General features: G+C 34.9%; 3 protein-coding genes across 6 annotated transcripts; 2 read left to right on the top strand and 1 right to left on the bottom strand.

Annotated features, from left to right (window-relative positions):
- The first annotated feature begins 466 nt into the window (after nucleotides 1-466).
- LOC104771998 (GATA transcription factor 27) lies at nucleotides 467-3,447 on the top strand. Of its 2 annotated transcripts, none has more exons than XM_010496634.3 (7): nucleotides 467-997; nucleotides 1,344-2,031; nucleotides 2,124-2,181; nucleotides 2,274-2,377; nucleotides 2,466-2,655; nucleotides 2,735-2,861; nucleotides 2,948-3,447. In XM_010496634.3, exons 1-7 carry the CDS (start codon nucleotides 958-960, stop codon nucleotides 3,172-3,174), a joined length of 1,434 nt encoding a protein of 477 aa, XP_010494936.1. In that variant the 5' UTR covers nucleotides 467-957; the 3' UTR covers nucleotides 3,175-3,447. The 2 variants fall into 2 exon arrangements, with proteins under 2 accessions (XP_010494936.1, XP_010494937.1); XM_010496635.3 differs by having other exon boundaries at nucleotides 472-997; nucleotides 2,741-2,861.
- Nucleotides 3,448-8,615: 5,168 nt separating this feature from the next.
- Nucleotides 8,616-9,467, bottom strand: LOC147919894 (uncharacterized). Its single transcript, XM_087504157.1, has one exon. It carries the CDS (start codon nucleotides 9,465-9,467, stop codon nucleotides 8,616-8,618), a length of 852 nt encoding a protein of 283 aa, XP_087360283.1.
- A 2,797-nt stretch (nucleotides 9,468-12,264) lies between these two features.
- Nucleotides 12,265-14,257, top strand: LOC104771999 (YDG domain-containing protein At5g47150-like). Of its 3 annotated transcripts, none has more exons than XM_010496636.3 (3): nucleotides 12,265-12,574; nucleotides 12,845-12,898; nucleotides 13,318-14,257. In XM_010496636.3, exons 2-3 carry the CDS (start codon nucleotides 12,870-12,872, stop codon nucleotides 14,204-14,206), a joined length of 918 nt encoding a protein of 305 aa, XP_010494938.1. In that variant the 5' UTR covers nucleotides 12,265-12,574; nucleotides 12,845-12,869; the 3' UTR covers nucleotides 14,207-14,257. The 3 variants fall into 3 exon arrangements, with proteins under 3 accessions (XP_010494938.1, XP_010494940.1, XP_010494939.1); XM_010496638.3 differs by having other exon boundaries at nucleotides 12,406-12,774; XM_010496637.3 differs by having other exon boundaries at nucleotides 12,448-12,625.
- Nucleotides 14,258-18,074: the final 3,817 nt, after the last annotated feature.

The raw sequence follows: 18,074 nt of genomic DNA on the forward strand, positions 1-18,074 counted from the left end.
AAAAAAAAAAAAAAAAACAAGAAGGAAAAAGTCTATAGTCAACAGGAAGGAACCATAAGGCACAAGCAAATGATATTCCTCCAGCCCCTCACTTTCTAACCATTAGAGGTGTTCTCTCTTAAATTATTGAAAGATTGTATATCTTACTTAATATTTAGTTAAAATAACAATATGGAAATATATATTACTTTCATAGCATTTTCACAGAGGTTTTTGGACACATGGAAGAAACACAATTAATATAAATCAGCTAATATTAGTTAACTTATTATATATAGTATTTTTAATTACTACATTAACCAGATGGGGAAAAAATCACTTTAGGTAACTAAGTAATTAGAAAAAAAATCTGTAAAACATTAAATGAAAAAGCTAAGTCAGGAGAAGAAGCTTAAACATTACCTTTCATTATATACAAATTACAGACCAAATTAATTAATTTAAAAAGCCATTTTTTCTCACATTTAACACAAAAATGCAAAAAAAATCACACCCTCTCTGTAAACCTTCACACCACACTTTCTCTCTCTTTCCCTTTTTCACAGCCATTTGTTAGATTCCTCTCTCAATAAGTCTCTTCTCTTTTCTATTGGAACTTTTTTTTGTTTTTCTTGCATTAGACTGATTAAGCTCAAAGCAAAAAAAAAAAACCCATAAATAAAAAACCTTCTTCTTGATTTCGGATTTTTGAATATTATCTGGGCTGTTCTTGGTTGAGGTTTTTTTTTTTTTTTTTTTTAAGAAACACTTTTTGTGTTTTGTTTTCTGGGTTTTTATTTGGCTTTCTTCTGCAAACATAAAAACTTTTTTTTTTTCCTTCTGGGTTTTTTTTTTCTTCGTAGAGAAGCTTTCCAAAACCCAGTCTTTGTATAGCTGAAATTAGTAAACAACCTTAAAACTCAATTTCACAAATTCTCTGAAATTGTTTAATTTTTGAAAAAGTGAAAAAAGAAAAAGATGGGTAAGCAAGGGCCTTGCTATCACTGTGGAGTTACAAGTGAGTTCTTGTTTCTTCAATTCTCGATTTATGTTCTTTGACTATTCAAGAACTGTGAGTAATGCAAACGTTTCTTTGGAGACATAAACAAGATTGAGCATTTGAAAATGATTTGGTTTGGTTTGTGTCCTGTGTTTATTATGATCACAAGACCACGTTGTATGTAGGGTCCTTTGTTGCTTTTGATCACTCTTATTGCGCTTTGAATTGTTTACCAAATGAATACTGAACTCATTGTTTGTGTCTGAGACTCAATATATTAGGATTGTTTGGTCTTGAAAGTATGATTCATTGTTCTTGTTGTTGCTATTGAGTGTTTGATCATTGGGAACATTTCTGTAAACAGGCACACCTCTATGGCGAAACGGGCCACCAGAGAAGCCGGTGTTGTGCAATGCGTGTGGTTCGAGGTGGAGAACTAAGGGAACATTAGTGAACTACACACCTCTTCATTCTCGTGCTGAAGGTGATGAGATAGAGATTGATGATCGTAGAGGTCATCAAAGGGTGATGATTAAAGGAATGTCTTTGAACAAAAAGATTCCAAAGAGGAAATCATATCAAGAAAATTTCACAGTTAAAAGAGCAAACTTGGAATTCAGTACCGGTTTCAAGAGGAAGGCTCTGGACGAAGATGCTAGCAATAGATCGAGTTCAGGTTCGGTTGTATCAAACTCTGAGAGCTGTGCACAATCTAATGCGTGGGAAACGACTTTTCCTTGTAAGAGGAGGACAGGTGTGGGCCGTCCAAAGGCTGCTTCTTCTGTTGAAAAGCTCACAAAGGATCTCTATACTATTCTACAAGAACAGCAGTCTTCTTGTCTCTCTGGTTCTTCAGAATGTGATTTACTTTTTGAGAATGAAACACCAATGTTGTTAGGACATGGGAGTGTTCTTATGAGAGATCCTCACAGCTCGGGTGCTCGAGAAGAGGAATCTGAAGCTAGCTCATTCTTAGTTGAGAGCAGCAAGTCCTCATCAGTTCATTCTGCTAAGTTTGGTGGCAAAGCAATAAAGCAGGAGCAACTGAAGAGGTAAATAACTTGTGGACATTAAAGATCGAAGATTGCTCTTGGAGATTCTGATTTCAGTAAGCATGAACGACGTTTTTTTTTTTTTTTTGCAGGAGCAAATCTCAAGTCTTAGGAAGACATAGTTTACTACTCTGTAGCATAGATTTAAAGGTAACTTCATTTGCATCCCAACAACTGTTGCCTTAACTTTCTTCAAAAATCAATTTGTTGCCTTAAGTTGACTTGGGAACATATCTCTGCAGGATGTTTTCAACTTCGATGAGTTCATAGAAAAATTCACTGAGGAAGAACAGAAAAAACTGATGAAATTACTTCCTCAAGTTGACTCTGTTGATCGTCCTGATAGGTAATTTAACTCAATGACTTCAGTATTTTACAGATTTCAGTGGCTTATTCGAGTTACTTCTTATACTTCCTGCTTTCTCTTTTGCCAGCCTCAGAAGCATGTTTGAGAGTTCTCAATTCAAAGAGAACTTCTCCTTGTTTCAACAACTTGTAGCAGATGGTGTTTTTGAGACATCTTCTTTATCTGGATCAAAACTTGAAGACATGAAGACACTTGCAAAGCTTGCATTATCCGATCCTAACAAATCCCATTTGTTGGAAAGCTATTACATGCTCAAGGTTTTCAACATATACTCTTTTCTTGAAACAAATAGTTTCTATACTTTTGGACTTTGTTCACTTAATCTCTTTGCTTCAGGAACAGAGAAAAGAGATTGAAGACTCTGTCACTACACCATCAAGGGTCTCAAACCTGAGTCCATCAAATAATAATAGTCTTGTAACCATTGAAAGACCTTGTGAAAGCTTAAACCAAAACTTCTCAGGTCAATTAAGAATCTTGCGTCAATCCATAAGTTTCTGCGATAAAATCTGTCTGTTTCTGATTATATTGAGGTTTTGTATCCTTCAGAGACAAGGGTTGTGATGAGAAGCCCCAAAGAAGTGATGAAGATTAGATCAAACCACATCAAAACTGAAGAGATTTTAGAGAATAGTGTCTCTTCCTTTAACCCTATGAGCTGTGGTGGATCTCTAGTGTTTAGCTATGAAGATAATGATATTTCTGATCAAGATCTTCTTCTTGATGTGCCGTCGAATGGATCATTCCCTCAAGCAGAGCTTCTTCACATGATATGAAAGAAGATAAAAGTTTCTCAAACTCATTGGTGTTTCTCAGAACAAAGACTAAGACTTTACATGATCTCTCTCTCTCTTGAAGGGAAAACACTTTTGCTCTTTAAGCTCTTTGGCCAAATGAGATTTTTCTGCACTAGAAATTGCAATTTGCAGATAGAAAAGGAAGGATTTTTATGTAAGGGCTCTGCCTGATGGTCTTATATGTATATGTTGATACATATGTCTTATTGTTCTTACTAAACTCCAAGAACAAGAAAGTTTCGATTTCTTTTATCTTTTTTTTTTTTTTAAAGAGTTTAAATTTGTGCTTTTATTTTGTGTAGGATGAGAAAATATTTAGTAGCATTTTGATACCCAAATACAGAAATAAAGCAATGAATTCTCTATCTAAGTACATAGTTTCTATATATCTAATACGTATATATACATAAAACTAGATAATAACCCGCGCTACCAGCGCGGAGAATTTTTATTTATTTTATTATTTGTTAATATTATGTTTATGTTGTATCATTCATTTATATGTTACTCCCTCCGATCCTAAATAATTGTCGTTCTAGAAAAATTCTCTTAGATTAAGAAAGTGTACAATTTGACTATTTTGACCTCTGAATTAAAACTAATTTACAATTTTATTTTTTGTTTCTCTTTTTTTTTTTTTGTCAACGTTTTATATTAAAAGCCCAAAACGGGCAAACATTAAAGTACAAATTTTTAGGCTCAACAAGCCACAATTGCAATACAGAAGATAAACATTGAAAGGTAAAACAACACGTGTATAGCAACGTGGTAACTTCTGAAGAAATATGTGTTCCACACACTGCATTGCCACCGACTCAAGACAACTTCTGTCTTCACCGGAAAATTTCACCGCCGGCGGATTCTTCAAACTTCTGTACAGATTTTCTATTGTAGAAAGCCTTCAATTTGTACTGATCACCTTTTGCTAACAATTTTCAGAAGTTAATGACTGAAATTGCTTTGTTCACCGGAATTTAAACTCGATCGATTGAAACTGAAGTATTCTTTAGAGAACTATCTAACACGACAAGGACTCCAAATCTTCATACTCCACTTCTCCCAATCGCAGCAACTTGAATCAACACGGCCAAAGAGAACCTTCACTCAATAGAACTCGTCTATGGTTGAATGAGGATATTACCATCAATTGGACAAAGACTCAAGCACAGCACAACAAAGATCAGTCAAATAACTTTCTGATTTCAACACTTCCTCAATATGAAAGCGCTGTGAAAACGCAAGAGCTATTGATATGTATGGAAACTGAGACACAAACTGAATCACAAACTAAGACAGGGTTTCTTCAAAATAAAACTTCTTTATTAGATAATCTGTTTAGTAAACTTACAAGTTTCACTCAATCAATTATCTAATCTCTCATGTTCATGGATCTATACACAATCCACGAACCTCTCAAGACAAACCCCTTAGTCCCCTTAAGAGTTATGCTTTCCTACAAGAACCCACATAACCTTAATGTCTAAGAATTCTCTTTCTCTTTTGTGCTAACCTCTACAAAGGCTTAGGCTCCCTATTTATACACAATAGGTCGTGGCTATACAAGCTTAAATTCCTATTCTAATCCTAATAGGAATTACCAAATCTCTTTACAAATTTCCTTTTCTTTTATGGAATAGGAAAGTCTTTTTCATGTTTCCTTTTCTACTCAAAAGGAAACTTTTCATGTTTCTAGACTCTTCTCCAAGCTTCTAGTCTTCATAACTTTCGCCTTAGCTGATTCCCTTATTTCAGCTCCATGTTATCTGCTTTGTTGAACTACTTCTTGTATTACTGAACTAATGCAGCGACTGCATCAACATCTTCATCTTTCCCTTTCATAAATGTCTTTTTCTTCTTCTTTTCATCTTGTTGTAAAACTCAGTTAAGAATACATAAACACGCTGATCTGAAGAGCGAGCAAAAGGTTTTAAACAAAAAGATCTAATTCCGAAATAAATTCGGAAACTAAACTGACAAAACGTCGGAACTAGATCCGGACAAAGCCGGAAAACCTAAGACAAAAAACTAAATCGACATACAATCGGAAGATCTCCGATGTTAATCGGCTAAACAAAATATACAAAGCTTTCTCTCTCTGAAGGATCCGAGAGAGTTAAGAGAGAGAAGCTTAACTTCTTTTGATTTTTTGTTTCTCTTTTATTCAATAAAATTTCAGGTTCTTCTTTTTTTTTTCTTTTTTTTTTGTCACCTCCGTGAACTCCTTTTCTCATCCCAATTATCTCCTCTTTCTCCGATTACCTCCGTCACAAACTCAACTCCTCCGATTTTTTTCTTTTTTTTTTTAAATAAACTTCTCTGATCGATTTCTTTTGCCCTGGACATGGAGAAACAAAGCTTCCTCTTTTCCAATCGCAAAATCAAAATCAAAATCTGGTGCGAAGCTTCCTCTTTTGTTTTGTAATTGACTTTTAGGCGGTGAGCTTCTTCTTTTCCTCCTCCGCCTCCTCTGATTTTCTAGCGAGCTCAGCCAATTTTCTGATGAGCTTCCACCTTCATCATAAGAACCTTATAACCAAGCAATGAAGACAAAAAAAACCCAGAAAACTCAAGAGGAAAGATAAAAAAAATGCCTTCACCAAGCAAACACAGAGAAATGGAAATGATGAAACTGTAATTTTTTTTTCTTTTAATTCAATTTCAATTTATTTTTTCTAATGTCGGTTTCTTATTGATGATTTTGAGGGTTGGATTGATCTTGTTTAACAGAATGATGAGCGATTATAAAGTGGAGACATCAACGATGGTATGCAAGAGTTCTATGTTGAATTCAATGGTCCCAAAGACAGTAAGATTTACAATTTGACAAAACACACCTATTTTTTTTATTGAAGTTTCGTTTGATTGTATTAGTCTTCTTAATCAGACACTTCTGTGTGTATTTACTTTACTGCTTTTTTGATTTTCTGATTCTGATGATTACTTATGAAATGATTGAGATAGGGTTTTTGCAATTATTGATGGTTTTTATGTGTGTGTTGATGTGATAGGTCTCTATCAAAGAGGTGTGTGGAAGATAAGAGTTGAGCTTCCAGATGCTTATCCTTACAAATCTCCTTGTGTTGGTTTCATTACTAAAATTTATCACCCTAGTGTTGATGAACTGTGAGTTTTTTTAATCAGTAGTTGGTTTTTTGGAGTTAGCTTTGTTTATTTGGTTGCTTTGGGAGAGATGTGGGGACGTAGATTATTGAAAGGCTGGCCTTCTTGTTTGTAATCCACATCCACAGATCAATTTGTGACAGCTTGTCCTGTGGGAAGGTTGTTAAAGGGTGGGGACCAGGGTTCGAGGAACGCCTGGCGCACCAATAACCTACTGTGGATTTGGATGAATAGTTCCATTTGCCCGGTGAGGGGTTAGGATCGATGCCCTGCAGGGCCAGCTTGGGGTCTGTTGGGCCGGCTAGCGGTGGGCTAGTGGGGTCCACGGACGGTCCGTTGGGATAGCTAGCGGTGGGCTAGTGGGGTCCGCGGGACGGGTTGTCACATAATCCCACAGGACAAGTTGCCACCAATTGATCTGCAGGTCAATTGGTGGCAACTTGTCCTGTGGGAAGGTTGTTAAAGGGTGGGGACCAGGGTTTGAGGAACGCCTGGCGCACCAATAACCTACTGTGGATTTGGATGAATAGTTCCATTTGCCCAGTGAAGGGTTAGGATCGATGCCCTGCAGGGCCAGCTTCGGGCCTATGGGGGCAAGCTAGCGGTGGGCTAGTGGGGTCAACGGGACGGGTTGTCACATAAATGGTATCAAAGCCTTGATATAAAACCAAAATTATGGAAATTATACAATCAGTGATTAATCCTAGAAGAAAAAGATTATAAATACTCACCTTGATATAAAACAAATAAATTGTGTCATTTTCTCTCATTAAACCAAACTAATTTTGTCAAAAACACCACCATTTCTTCAATTTTGTTCTATTACCACATATATATATATATATATATGTATATATATATCTATATATATCTATATATATGTTATTCTGATGAGGATCAATGTTTCTATGTGTGAAATTCTTATTAATCTTTTGTAAACAAACAAAACATACAAATATGGTGAAAGAAATATGAACTTTACTTGTGGTGGATATAATATCAAATTTATATTGACTTTCCAAATAAACCTTGAATTTTCTGTTGAATTATTTAAAAACACGAATTTGAATTATATAACGAATTTGACTTTTTAATACTCGCTATAAATTAATAAAATTTTCCGGTTCCGAGTTGGGCTAGTGTAAAAAATGACATAATTCGATAAAATAATAAGATAATAATTTTTTTAGAAATCCTATGTAAAAATATGGTCTCAACAATATCATAAATTAATAATGATATAAAAAAATATATATATATATATATCTAAGAAAATTTAGTGAAATATGACTTTATTATTGTTTGTGTATTCCTGAATTTGCATTCTAGTTAGAACTCATCTATAATATTTTTCAATATATTAAAAACTTTTGGTGTTGTCTTCTCAAATTACATACAAAAATTATGTATAGTTCTAGATGCGATAATTATTTTTTAAATAGTTCTAAAGACATCGCAATATCTTTTTTGATTTCATCATTACCATGAAAGATATATAGTACTAGCAATTTTTTTCTAAATTCTAAACTTCTAACATTTATCATTTTCACATGGATAATTAAGCAAAACTATTAGTATCAAATCCGATAGCCAAGAATATAAATTAAAAAAATTCTATAAAAATGTGAATCATAACAAAAGTATTTTATTTTGTAATAGAAAATTTTCAAAATTATGAAAATGAAAAAATCTCTTCATAATTTAAAATTTTATTAATTTATCGATAAATTAAAACCCCTATAAATTAATAAAATTTCATGATTCCTACTTTATTAATTTATAGAGGTTTTACTATACCTGTTAATAGATTTTGTTAAATAGTAAGAATAAATTTGGTGATTTACTTGAATTAAAAATCAATTTAACGACTTAATAGCGAATTCCATTAACATCGTGCACTATTTGGTAAAGTTAACAAAAATTCATGATCTATTTTTTTTATTTTTTTATTTTTTTTTATTTTTCTGAAAACAAAAGATTAGCTCATGAGAGACAATAAGGTGGAAAGTTGTTTACATACAAAACATAGTACGGACTTATACGCGCCTTATGCGCTAAAGCGTCCGCACGTACTTTCAAATTTCTAGAAATAAAAGATAAAGAGAAAGAAGTAAACTCCTCCCTGTCAATCTTGATATCGGCGAGGTATGTCGAGAAAGCCGGCCAGTCTTGAGGAGAAGACACCATCTTCACCAAGTCTGAACAGTCAGTTTAGAAGCCACGTCCCGGTAGTCATGTCCAATAATGCAACGCATAGCCCAGATGAAAGCTTCTACTTCAGCATGTAAAGGGGAGAGACTTCATCGGAAATTGGTAGCTCCCATAATGTGCGACGAATCCTGAGACACCGTACAGATCCATCCTGCACCTGCAAATGTGTCACCGGCCTTCCAAGATCCATCAACAAAACACCGATGACCCGAGTAAAAGGTAGAAAGAGGAGCTGCAGCCTCCCTCACCCAAGGGTTAGAAACGACGGGACCAGAGGGGAAATCCTCACTCTGACCCTCTTCCTGTGCCTGCTGCCAAGATAACGCCTCACCTTCTGCTACCCTGAAAATCTCCCCAGGCTGCTCATCCTTATTTTCAAAAACCCGTGCATTCCGGGCTTTCCAAATATACCACATAACCCAGGGGAAAACGGATGCTTGAGAACCTGAGTTTTGTGAGCCTAAAAAATGATCCATGTTTGCATACAAAGAGTCCGTGGGAAAAGAAATTGGCCACACCGGAACATAAGATAAGGCCCACACTTGCCGAGCTGGTGGACAAACAAAAATAGCATGATTTATTGTTTCGTCATCAGCCCCACACCGTGCACAACACAAATCACGTGCTACGCCCCGCCGTCTCAAATTAGATGAGACAGAAAGACAGCCAGACAAAACTTGCCACATAAAATGTTGTATTTTAGGTGAGCATTTAACCTGCCAAACACTGGCCAAAAGAGGGGTAATCTCTAGACCGCACCCTAGAACCTGAAAAGTCTGGGATGCTTCCCGGCGTGCCGTATGATATCCAGACTTAACTGTATATTTTCCAGACTTTGTAAAATGCCACCCTAAGGAGTCTGCCGATGGACAACTCCCTAAGGGTAAAGCCCCTATCAAGTCAACATCCATCGGATCAAAATGCTCATGAAGCAGATCCATGCGCCAGAAATTTGTTTGATGATCAATGAAATGAGTTAGTTGGAGAGAAGGGTCCGCAAAAGGACCCTTACTTAAAGCTGGTCTTGGGGATTGAGCCGGGATCTAGGGATCAGTCCATATAGAAATGGTTTCCCTGGAGCCCACTCTTTTAATGAGCCATTTGTGTACCAAAGATCTAGCGGATACAATACTCTTCCACCCATACGAGGGAGAGTATGACCTAATCGGTTCCATTGGATTGGAGTTCCGATAGTACTTACCTTTGAAAATCCTGGCAAACAGTGAGTCTGGAAACTCAATCAGCCACCATAATTGCTTAGCCAGCAAAGCCGAATTAAAATCGTCCACATTCCTAAACCCAAACCGCCTAATTGCTTACTGCAACATAATTTCTCCCATGCAAGCAAATGCATACCCCCTGACTGACCATTTGTACTCCACAAAAAATTCGCCACTGCACTAGTAAGTTTAGACGTGATCGTTGTCGGTATCCAAAAGCAAAACATCACAAAAGTCGGAACAGCAGTCGCAACGGACTTAATCATCACCTCTTTCCCTCTTTTTGATAGTAACTTTGCCGTCCAACCATTTGTCCGATTTTGGAGTTTATCCCGAACTAAAGAGAAGACTTGTGTTTTAGACCCACCTAAACTCTCAGGTAAACCCAGATATGAACCCATACCGCCCAAAATTGGTTATCCCAAGAACCCCCTGCATCTCCGCTCGAACCCCCTCATCAACCGTATGACCAAACTGTACCGAAGACTTTGCAAAATTAATTTTCTGTCCTGAGACGGCCTCGTACTGCTTTAAAATATCCAAGATAGCTCCACATTGTTCCTTTTCAACCTTACGAAAAAATAAACTATCATCCGCAAATAACAGGTGCGTGATTGGTGGACATTTGTTGGCCACCTTAATCCCAGTGATCAACTTACCCATCTCTTCTTTCTGGATATTAGCAACTAAAACTTCTGTACATAAAATAAACAAATAAGGAGATAACGGATCTCCTTGCCGTAGCCCCTGCTCAGGAATAATCAATCCATTTGGTTGGCCATTAAGAAGAACTTTATACTCAACCGATGTAACACAAAAACAAGAGATCCATGTCTCCGCGAACCCTATTTTTCGAAGTAGTGCCTCAACAAAAGCCCACTCTACCCTATCATACGCCTTGCTCATATCTGTTTTTACAGCCATAAATTTCTTCTTACAAGACGGATTAGTTCGTAAACCATGAAACATCTCCTGAGCAATCAAGATATTATCGGAAATTAGTCGGCCTGGAACAAAAGCCGATTGAGTTTCCGAAATAAGATCCGGTAGAACCGTTTTAAACCGCTGGCACAAGATTTTCGAAATAATTTTATACCCCACATGACACAGACTAATAGGACACAATTCTATCATTCGGGTTGGCTTTGCCACCTTTAGAATTAGACAGATATGCATACTATTTAAACTTTTATCAAAAACCCCTTCGGCGAAAAACCGATTGACTAAATCAGTAACAATTACACATTTACTTCATCACCAACAAAATTCATGTTTTTCACCATTTTTAAATAATTCATGCTTTTGTTTGACTTTTTTTCCAAAATTTTACCTTTTTTTTAATCTAAGTTAGTTTAAAAAAAATTATGGTCAGCAATCCCAAAACCATAATTCATATTAATTTTTTTTTTATAGATACAAAGTAAACCAGAACCAAAGTAAAATATGGTTTCAACTTCCAGTTCTCTTTCTCGTTTCTTGAGCAAGAATCAATATTTTTTTTTTTAAGAATCAAAGTCAATGAAGAAGAAATAGTCGGTATATAACTAAAAAACTGAAACCGGTGAAGTCCTAGAGGGATGTAACATTGTGGCTATTGTGACACAAAAACCTAGCTAAAGCAATTGATATTGTGTTTACTGTTAATAGGTGAACCTTATTAACTAATAACACACGAAAGACATTTAAAGAAGTAGGTGTTATAACAAATCAACTATTAACTTATCTTTAGATAGGCTTATTACAGTTTCTAAATTCTATGGAGACTTATTTTATAGAAAAAATCATAATAATATTACATAAGAGGATTTGCTTCTGTTTTTTTTTTCCTTTCCTTTTATTGTGAATGTAAGTGTGAAAGCATCTTTTATACTATTGCATTTTTATTTTTATTTTTATTAAAAAAATTGTAAGATGTTTTCAACTTCTAATATTAGTAGAACACTCTTTTCTATACGTATACGTTTTTGTGGTAATACACTACTCTTTTTTTTTGTTATCTTCAAATAAATGCAGTGTATTATTTACTGGCATGCATTATATATATTTTACTAATTAAAGGGATGATATTGGATTCTAATTTATGAAGATTTTTGAATAGTTCAATAAAATCATTAAAAGTTAATAAATGAAAGATTGTTAAAGATTGCTAGAAAGTTTTGTTGATTAGTTTTCTAACATCTTGTAAAGTATTCCAAATAATTTCTGTATTTTTTGTGATACTTTTCATGACTTTATATTGTAAAGGAAGTGTCTAAAATCATGAATCAATAACATAATAATTAAACTCATTAACAATCATAGATTCTTTTGTTTTAATTGAATAACACAAAACTTCTAATGACTTCATAAAAGTCTAAATCCAATAACCCAAATTTGTTAAGATTCTAAATGACTTTTTACCAATCACAAACTAATGACACTAATCTTTAATAGAGTTTAACAAAATCTTGATCTAATAAAAACATATTCTACATAACTTTTAAAATGTTTAAAACTCTATTCAAATCTCAAACCGATAACCCCCACTAAAGTTATCATAACTTTAGAATTAAAAACTCAAATTAAGAAGTTTTGGATTATTGTCTAAAAATGATCCCATGAAATTAATGGCATTGGCCCATCCATGACCATAATAATAAGAGAAAACTCTGTATTCTACATTTCCATTTCTATATAAAACTGAACTCTCTTAGTCAAATAAACCCAACACAAAGAAAAAGAAGTCTCTCTCTAAAATCTTCGTTTCGCCGGAGCCGGAGAGAAGATATGAGATGATGAGGTGTAGTAACTAATTACACTGCTCGATTTCGTCGGAAAATACAGACGAGGTAGAACTCATCTCGATCACTCATTTCCTTCTCGCTCTCTATCTCTCTCTGGTGCGTTGTTGTTTCGTTCATCGATTTTACGATCTTGTCTGAGTTCGTCGCTCTCGATTTCAACCAAACGCTTTTGTTTGTTCCCTGAGAAAAAAATGAAATCTTTATGCTTTTCGAAACTCCATGCTCTGATTTTGCTTTGATTTTAGGTGAGAATCTCATTTTTTCGTCTTTTGGGTTTCTGAGAACAATCTTATGGTAATTTTGATTTGAAATCAGTTGGAAAAATCGCATCTTGAAGCTCATGGAGAGAGAGAGATCATCACCAGCGAGGTTAGTGTTTTTTTCTTTTCTTCAATGCTCTCAATATTGATCTGATGACCACACATGAAGATCGTTTGGTAATAACTAACTCAGTGACTACACTTCTCTGTATGATACCATCTCTGTTTGATAGATCCGTCAAAATAGAGTCTTGGATTCAATCTCTGTGTTATAAAGTTCTTCACTTTTGTATGGCAAACTTGAAATCTACGAAAAGTTTATGCATTTCGCTTCATGGTTGTGTGTTTGATATATAGTTTTAGACTTCTTAGGAGATCGTAGATCTGTATGATGATTTGATTACTCCAAACCTCCAAAGAGATGATTTTTGTGATTGTTTTTGTTTATTCATTTAGCAATCTGTGAGTTTCATTCATATATACAACTGTATGATGATTTGCACTTTGTGATTGTTTTGTTGTCTACAGGAATATGTCTAGTAGTTCTCAGAAGCGATCTGTTGTCTTTGCCACTCGAGATTTCCCATCGGGCTGTGGAACTCACATTGATCCTTGTAAGATTCCAAGACTTGGTGATGATGATGATGTTTCTGACAATCATCCAAGGGTTGCAGCTCCCGAATCAAAACAACAACCAGCTGGTCATCATGTTGCAGCTTCTAGTTCATCTCACAGACGAGAGATGGAGACTAGAAGATCATCTGATTCTGATCCTACTCCTCGTGAGAGAGTGCTTGAGGTATTGAGCCTCTTCCAAAAAGTGTACAGACAGTTGGATCAAGACAAAAAGGCCAGGCGCGGTGGTGATCAGTTGGATGCAACAAGCAGAATCGACATCAAGACGCTCAATGTCCTGGAGAATATGGGGAAGCAATTAAACACTGAGAAAAGAATCGGATCAGTTCCAGGAATCAACGTCGGGGATGAGTTTCAGTACAAAACCGAGCTCCGTGTCGTAGGGCTTCACTCTAAGACCATGCATGGGATCGATTACTTGAAAATAGGAGATCTTAGGCTCGCCACAAGCATCGTAGCCTCAGAAGGGTACGGCTACATCGATACGTTCAACTCTGGTGTGATGTTTTACACAGGTGAAGGAGGTAACGTAATGAGCAAGGAAAAGAAGACTGAAAATCAGAAACTGACCAAAGGGAACTTGGCGTTGGCTAACAGTATGAGCCATAAAACTGAAGTGAGAGTTATCCGTGGAGAAGAGAGGTGGGATCGTAAAGGGAAGCGATACGTGTACGATGGTTTGTATTTGGTTGAACAGTATGGCGAAGAGAGAGAGGCTAGAGGTAAGCTTGTCTATAAGTTCAAGCTTTGTAGGATTCCTGGTCAACCTCCATTGACTTGACTTGATATATTTGCATGGTCAATGAAATAATAAAGAGAATGAGTTAGAAAATGGAAATTTACATTTCTTAACAGACAACTTATACCCGTTTTGGAAGTTTTTTACTTACAAGAAAAAAATCATACATATATTCCTTTCCCCATATATATGCTGATATATATAAATAAAATATATAAAAAATATTTTCCTTATCGATTGAGTAAACTTCCAAATTTGAATACAAAAGCATGATTTGCTTGGAGAATAAATTATCTACTTTATTCGAGTTAAATATGTAAAATAGTTTCTATAATTTAATGGAAAACCAATATCCTTTACAAAAAGAAAAGGGAAATAATATCGCATTAAGTTGAGAAAACCCTAGGAAAAGGTAAATTGATAATAACTGCGAATATTTAGTGCTATATATCGAGATTTGTTTTCCCCACTATAAAAAGAGGTTTTGCATGAACTCTATAAATCATTCACCTCACAAGATTTTGAGAGAGCAGTAAATTAAGCACAGAGAATTCGAAATCTCTCACACCTCTCTTGTTCTTCTTTACGATATCAAATTTAGTTTGGCTGGAGCTTAATCCTCAAAAGGTTTGAGATACGTATGGTTATATTTGCTTAGTTGCTCTTTTTAACAGGAGGTTGTTGTATCTTTGGAGCTAATCAATCGTAATAGGTTGATAAATATTTTCTTCTAACGAGTCGGGTAAGTTGCTAGCTTTTGTTTTTTCGTTCTCATCTCAACTACCAAAATACAGTCGGTTTATCGACCTCTGTGATAGGGTAGTGTGTTAAAAGGGTTAAAACTAGGGGTGAAAGTTATTATTCCGGATCGGAGATTCGATTCGGGATATGTTTTGATTCGTTCTGAAAATTTGGACATTCAGATGGGTTGGATCCGAAGAGATTTCGTTTTTTTTTTAAAACGTTTATAACATAACATATATATATTTGATCTAAACGATTTTCAATTCCCTTCAACATATGCGATTATAGTGAACAGTTCCTGCAAGCAACAATTCAACGATGCAGCTCTCCCTTTAACATTCGGATCCAAGAGAGACGGTTTTGTTTGCAATATTCTGGAACTTTCGCTAGGCTGCATCATTAACCTCTAAATCTTAGACTTGCACCAAATATTTAGATCTTTTAGTTGTATTAAACCCATATTATATTAATAGTTTTACAAAATATATTGAGATTTATATTAAAATTTTGATCTAAATGGATATGAATTTGGTTCAGTTCTACTTAGCTCTTGGCACTCGGGTAGGAACCGATCGGGTTCGGGTTTTCCAGGTAGAGAAGTTTATGACCCAATAGGGTAAACAGAAAATATCAGTTCATATACGGTTGGGGTTTTACCAGATTCAGGTCGGTTCGGATCGGTTGGGGTTTTACCGGATTCGGGCCGGTTTGGGTCTTACTGGGTTTGGGTCGGTATTTTGTACATGATTACGTGAAAAAGTCTGATATCTTTAGGGTTAGTATTTTGTACCTGATTACCCGAAATTTAACCCGATTACCCAAATTTTATCTGATTACCTGATTTCCATTCGGTTCTTGATTCCGGTTTCGGTTCTGGTTCTTCGGGTTTAGGAGATTAGGACCCAATAAGTTATTCTACCGGTTCCAGTTTTGGATTCGGATCTATATTTTTGGGTTGGTTCCAGTTCGGGTTTTCAAATCCGGTTTTTTTTGTCCAGGCCTAGTTCTACTCTAGTTATTTATGTTTGTTTTTTAAAATTAAAAACTTATGATTTTTGTGTTTTTAAATATTTCTTATTTTCCACCAAATTTTGATATATATTTTATTTTTAGCTAGGTAGGTAAAACATATCATGCTTTATGCAAGCAAGAGACGATTTTTTGACAATTGAAGAAGATCAACAACTTTACATTAAAACATCACAACTTAAGAGTGTTTACATAAGGTAATGTCTACCTCTTTATCTTTCAATTTTCTTTTTGTGTTCATTTAGATAAACCTAATAACTTTACATTCAAATTAGTATTATAAGTGATTTGAGTTTTCATGAGTGTTTAATATTATTTTGATGGTTTTAAAGAAGTTGATACGATTTATTGTAACAATTTTTAAAATCTCACCTAAAACAATTAAATTTAGTTTTCTGTATTTTAAGTTTAAAAATCCTCTCAAATCTTCTAAAATCATTAAATATCAAATTCAAAAATTATTTTCAATAGTAATTAATAGACTTTAAGGTAGATTTCATTGAGTTTTTAAAATCAATGATTGAACATATAATTTGTATATTTTACACAAATCACTTAAAATACTAGTTTGAATACACATCCCAAAAAGTTCTAGAGAACTCACTTTTGTAGTGTGAATGTGTTTCCTAGTTTTTTTTTTGCAAAATCCAAAATTTAAAACCCGTCAAACTTGAAATTTTTTGAAGTTATTTTTAGTTTTAGGTTTTGTCTAAAATTTTACTTCAGCCTTCAATGGATATGTTTTTCCAAATGGTTTTTGGTCTTAGTGTTTCCAAAAACCCTTATTTTTTGCCATTAAAGATTTTGAGGAACAAATTTCCAATTTCAATGGGGTATTGAGAAGTTCCTTTACCAGATCTTTTTCTCAAAATTTCATTTATTATTTTTTATTTCTTTCTCAAATAAAAAAAACTAAAAACTAAAATCTATAATCTAAAAGCCTCTCAAAATCTGTTAAACATCTGTGGCCTTTATAACCTATCAAACTTAAAAGAAAAGTACTTCTCCTAAAAAAGATAGAAAATTTAGATTTTGATGGGTTTTGTCAATTTTAAAACAGAAACTAAAATTTTAAACCCCAAACATTTCATCGCTTTAAACACATTAAATTTTCTTTTGAAAATTGTTAGGATATATTAAAATATACTTTGAAAACTCTTGTGACCTAATTTATTTTCTAAAATCGCTCCCTACGACGGTAAATCGGGGCAAAAGACCCTTTCTTCGACGACGTGGACACGGGGAGGGAGCAGGCGAAAATTTTGCATTTTTCAGTTTTTTCATTGAATGACTGTCAAGTGGAAGTGCAGCGATGTATGCAGCTGAGGCATCCTAACAGACTCGTTATTTGGGACCCTATTCACCTCTTTGGTTGGACTTCTATGGATCCCAACTAAACAAATCACACAATATCCCTAGTTTTTCTATCTTTTTCTTTTGTACAATTAAAATAAAAAATTGGTTTTTTTGGAGATTGGATGCAGTTACTAATTCATGATCTGGCTATCCCGCTTGGTGGACGAGATCTTCTCTCGGGTCATCCATCCTGGGTTAGAATGGCTCGGCTGGATAGTATAGCCGAGCCAGAAAAAATTAGATTGAATTGAAAGAAACATAACTGGCGAATTCGTAGGTTCAATTCCTACTGGATGCTCATCCGAAACTAGAGCTAGAAAGGCCCTTATTTTTTTTCGTTCCCGTTCTTCATTTCCGAAACTAGAGCTACTGGATGCTCATCCGAAACTGGATGATTTTCGTTGTAAAATCATTAACCTATTGCTCAAGCTGGTGTCGCTTCCGTTATCTTATTATACTATTTTCTAAAGATTCTACTAGTTTTCTATTAAACCTAGCCGCCACTTTACTTCTACTTTGCTGCCACTTCACTAGCCGCCTCACGTCTATTTACCACCATTTCTACAAGCCGTTGTTGTCGTTGTTTTCCATGAAAGCCACAAGCCGCCGCTATACTTTTTCTACTTTGCGGCTGCTTAACAAGCTGCCACTTTTTTTTATCTTCTACACATACTAAACCTAGTTTTTTTTATGTTTGAAAATTTATTGTCTAAATTGGTATTCAGAATTCTGGATCACCAACCTGCGGGAGGGTATTAGAATATACTTAGAATATTGACAT

The sequence above is a fragment of the Camelina sativa genome, chromosome 20, assembly GCF_030686135.1.
Source record: "Camelina sativa cultivar CO46 ecotype springtype chromosome 20, ASM3068613v1".
NCBI classification, from domain to species: domain Eukaryota; kingdom Viridiplantae; phylum Streptophyta; class Magnoliopsida; order Brassicales; family Brassicaceae; genus Camelina; species Camelina sativa.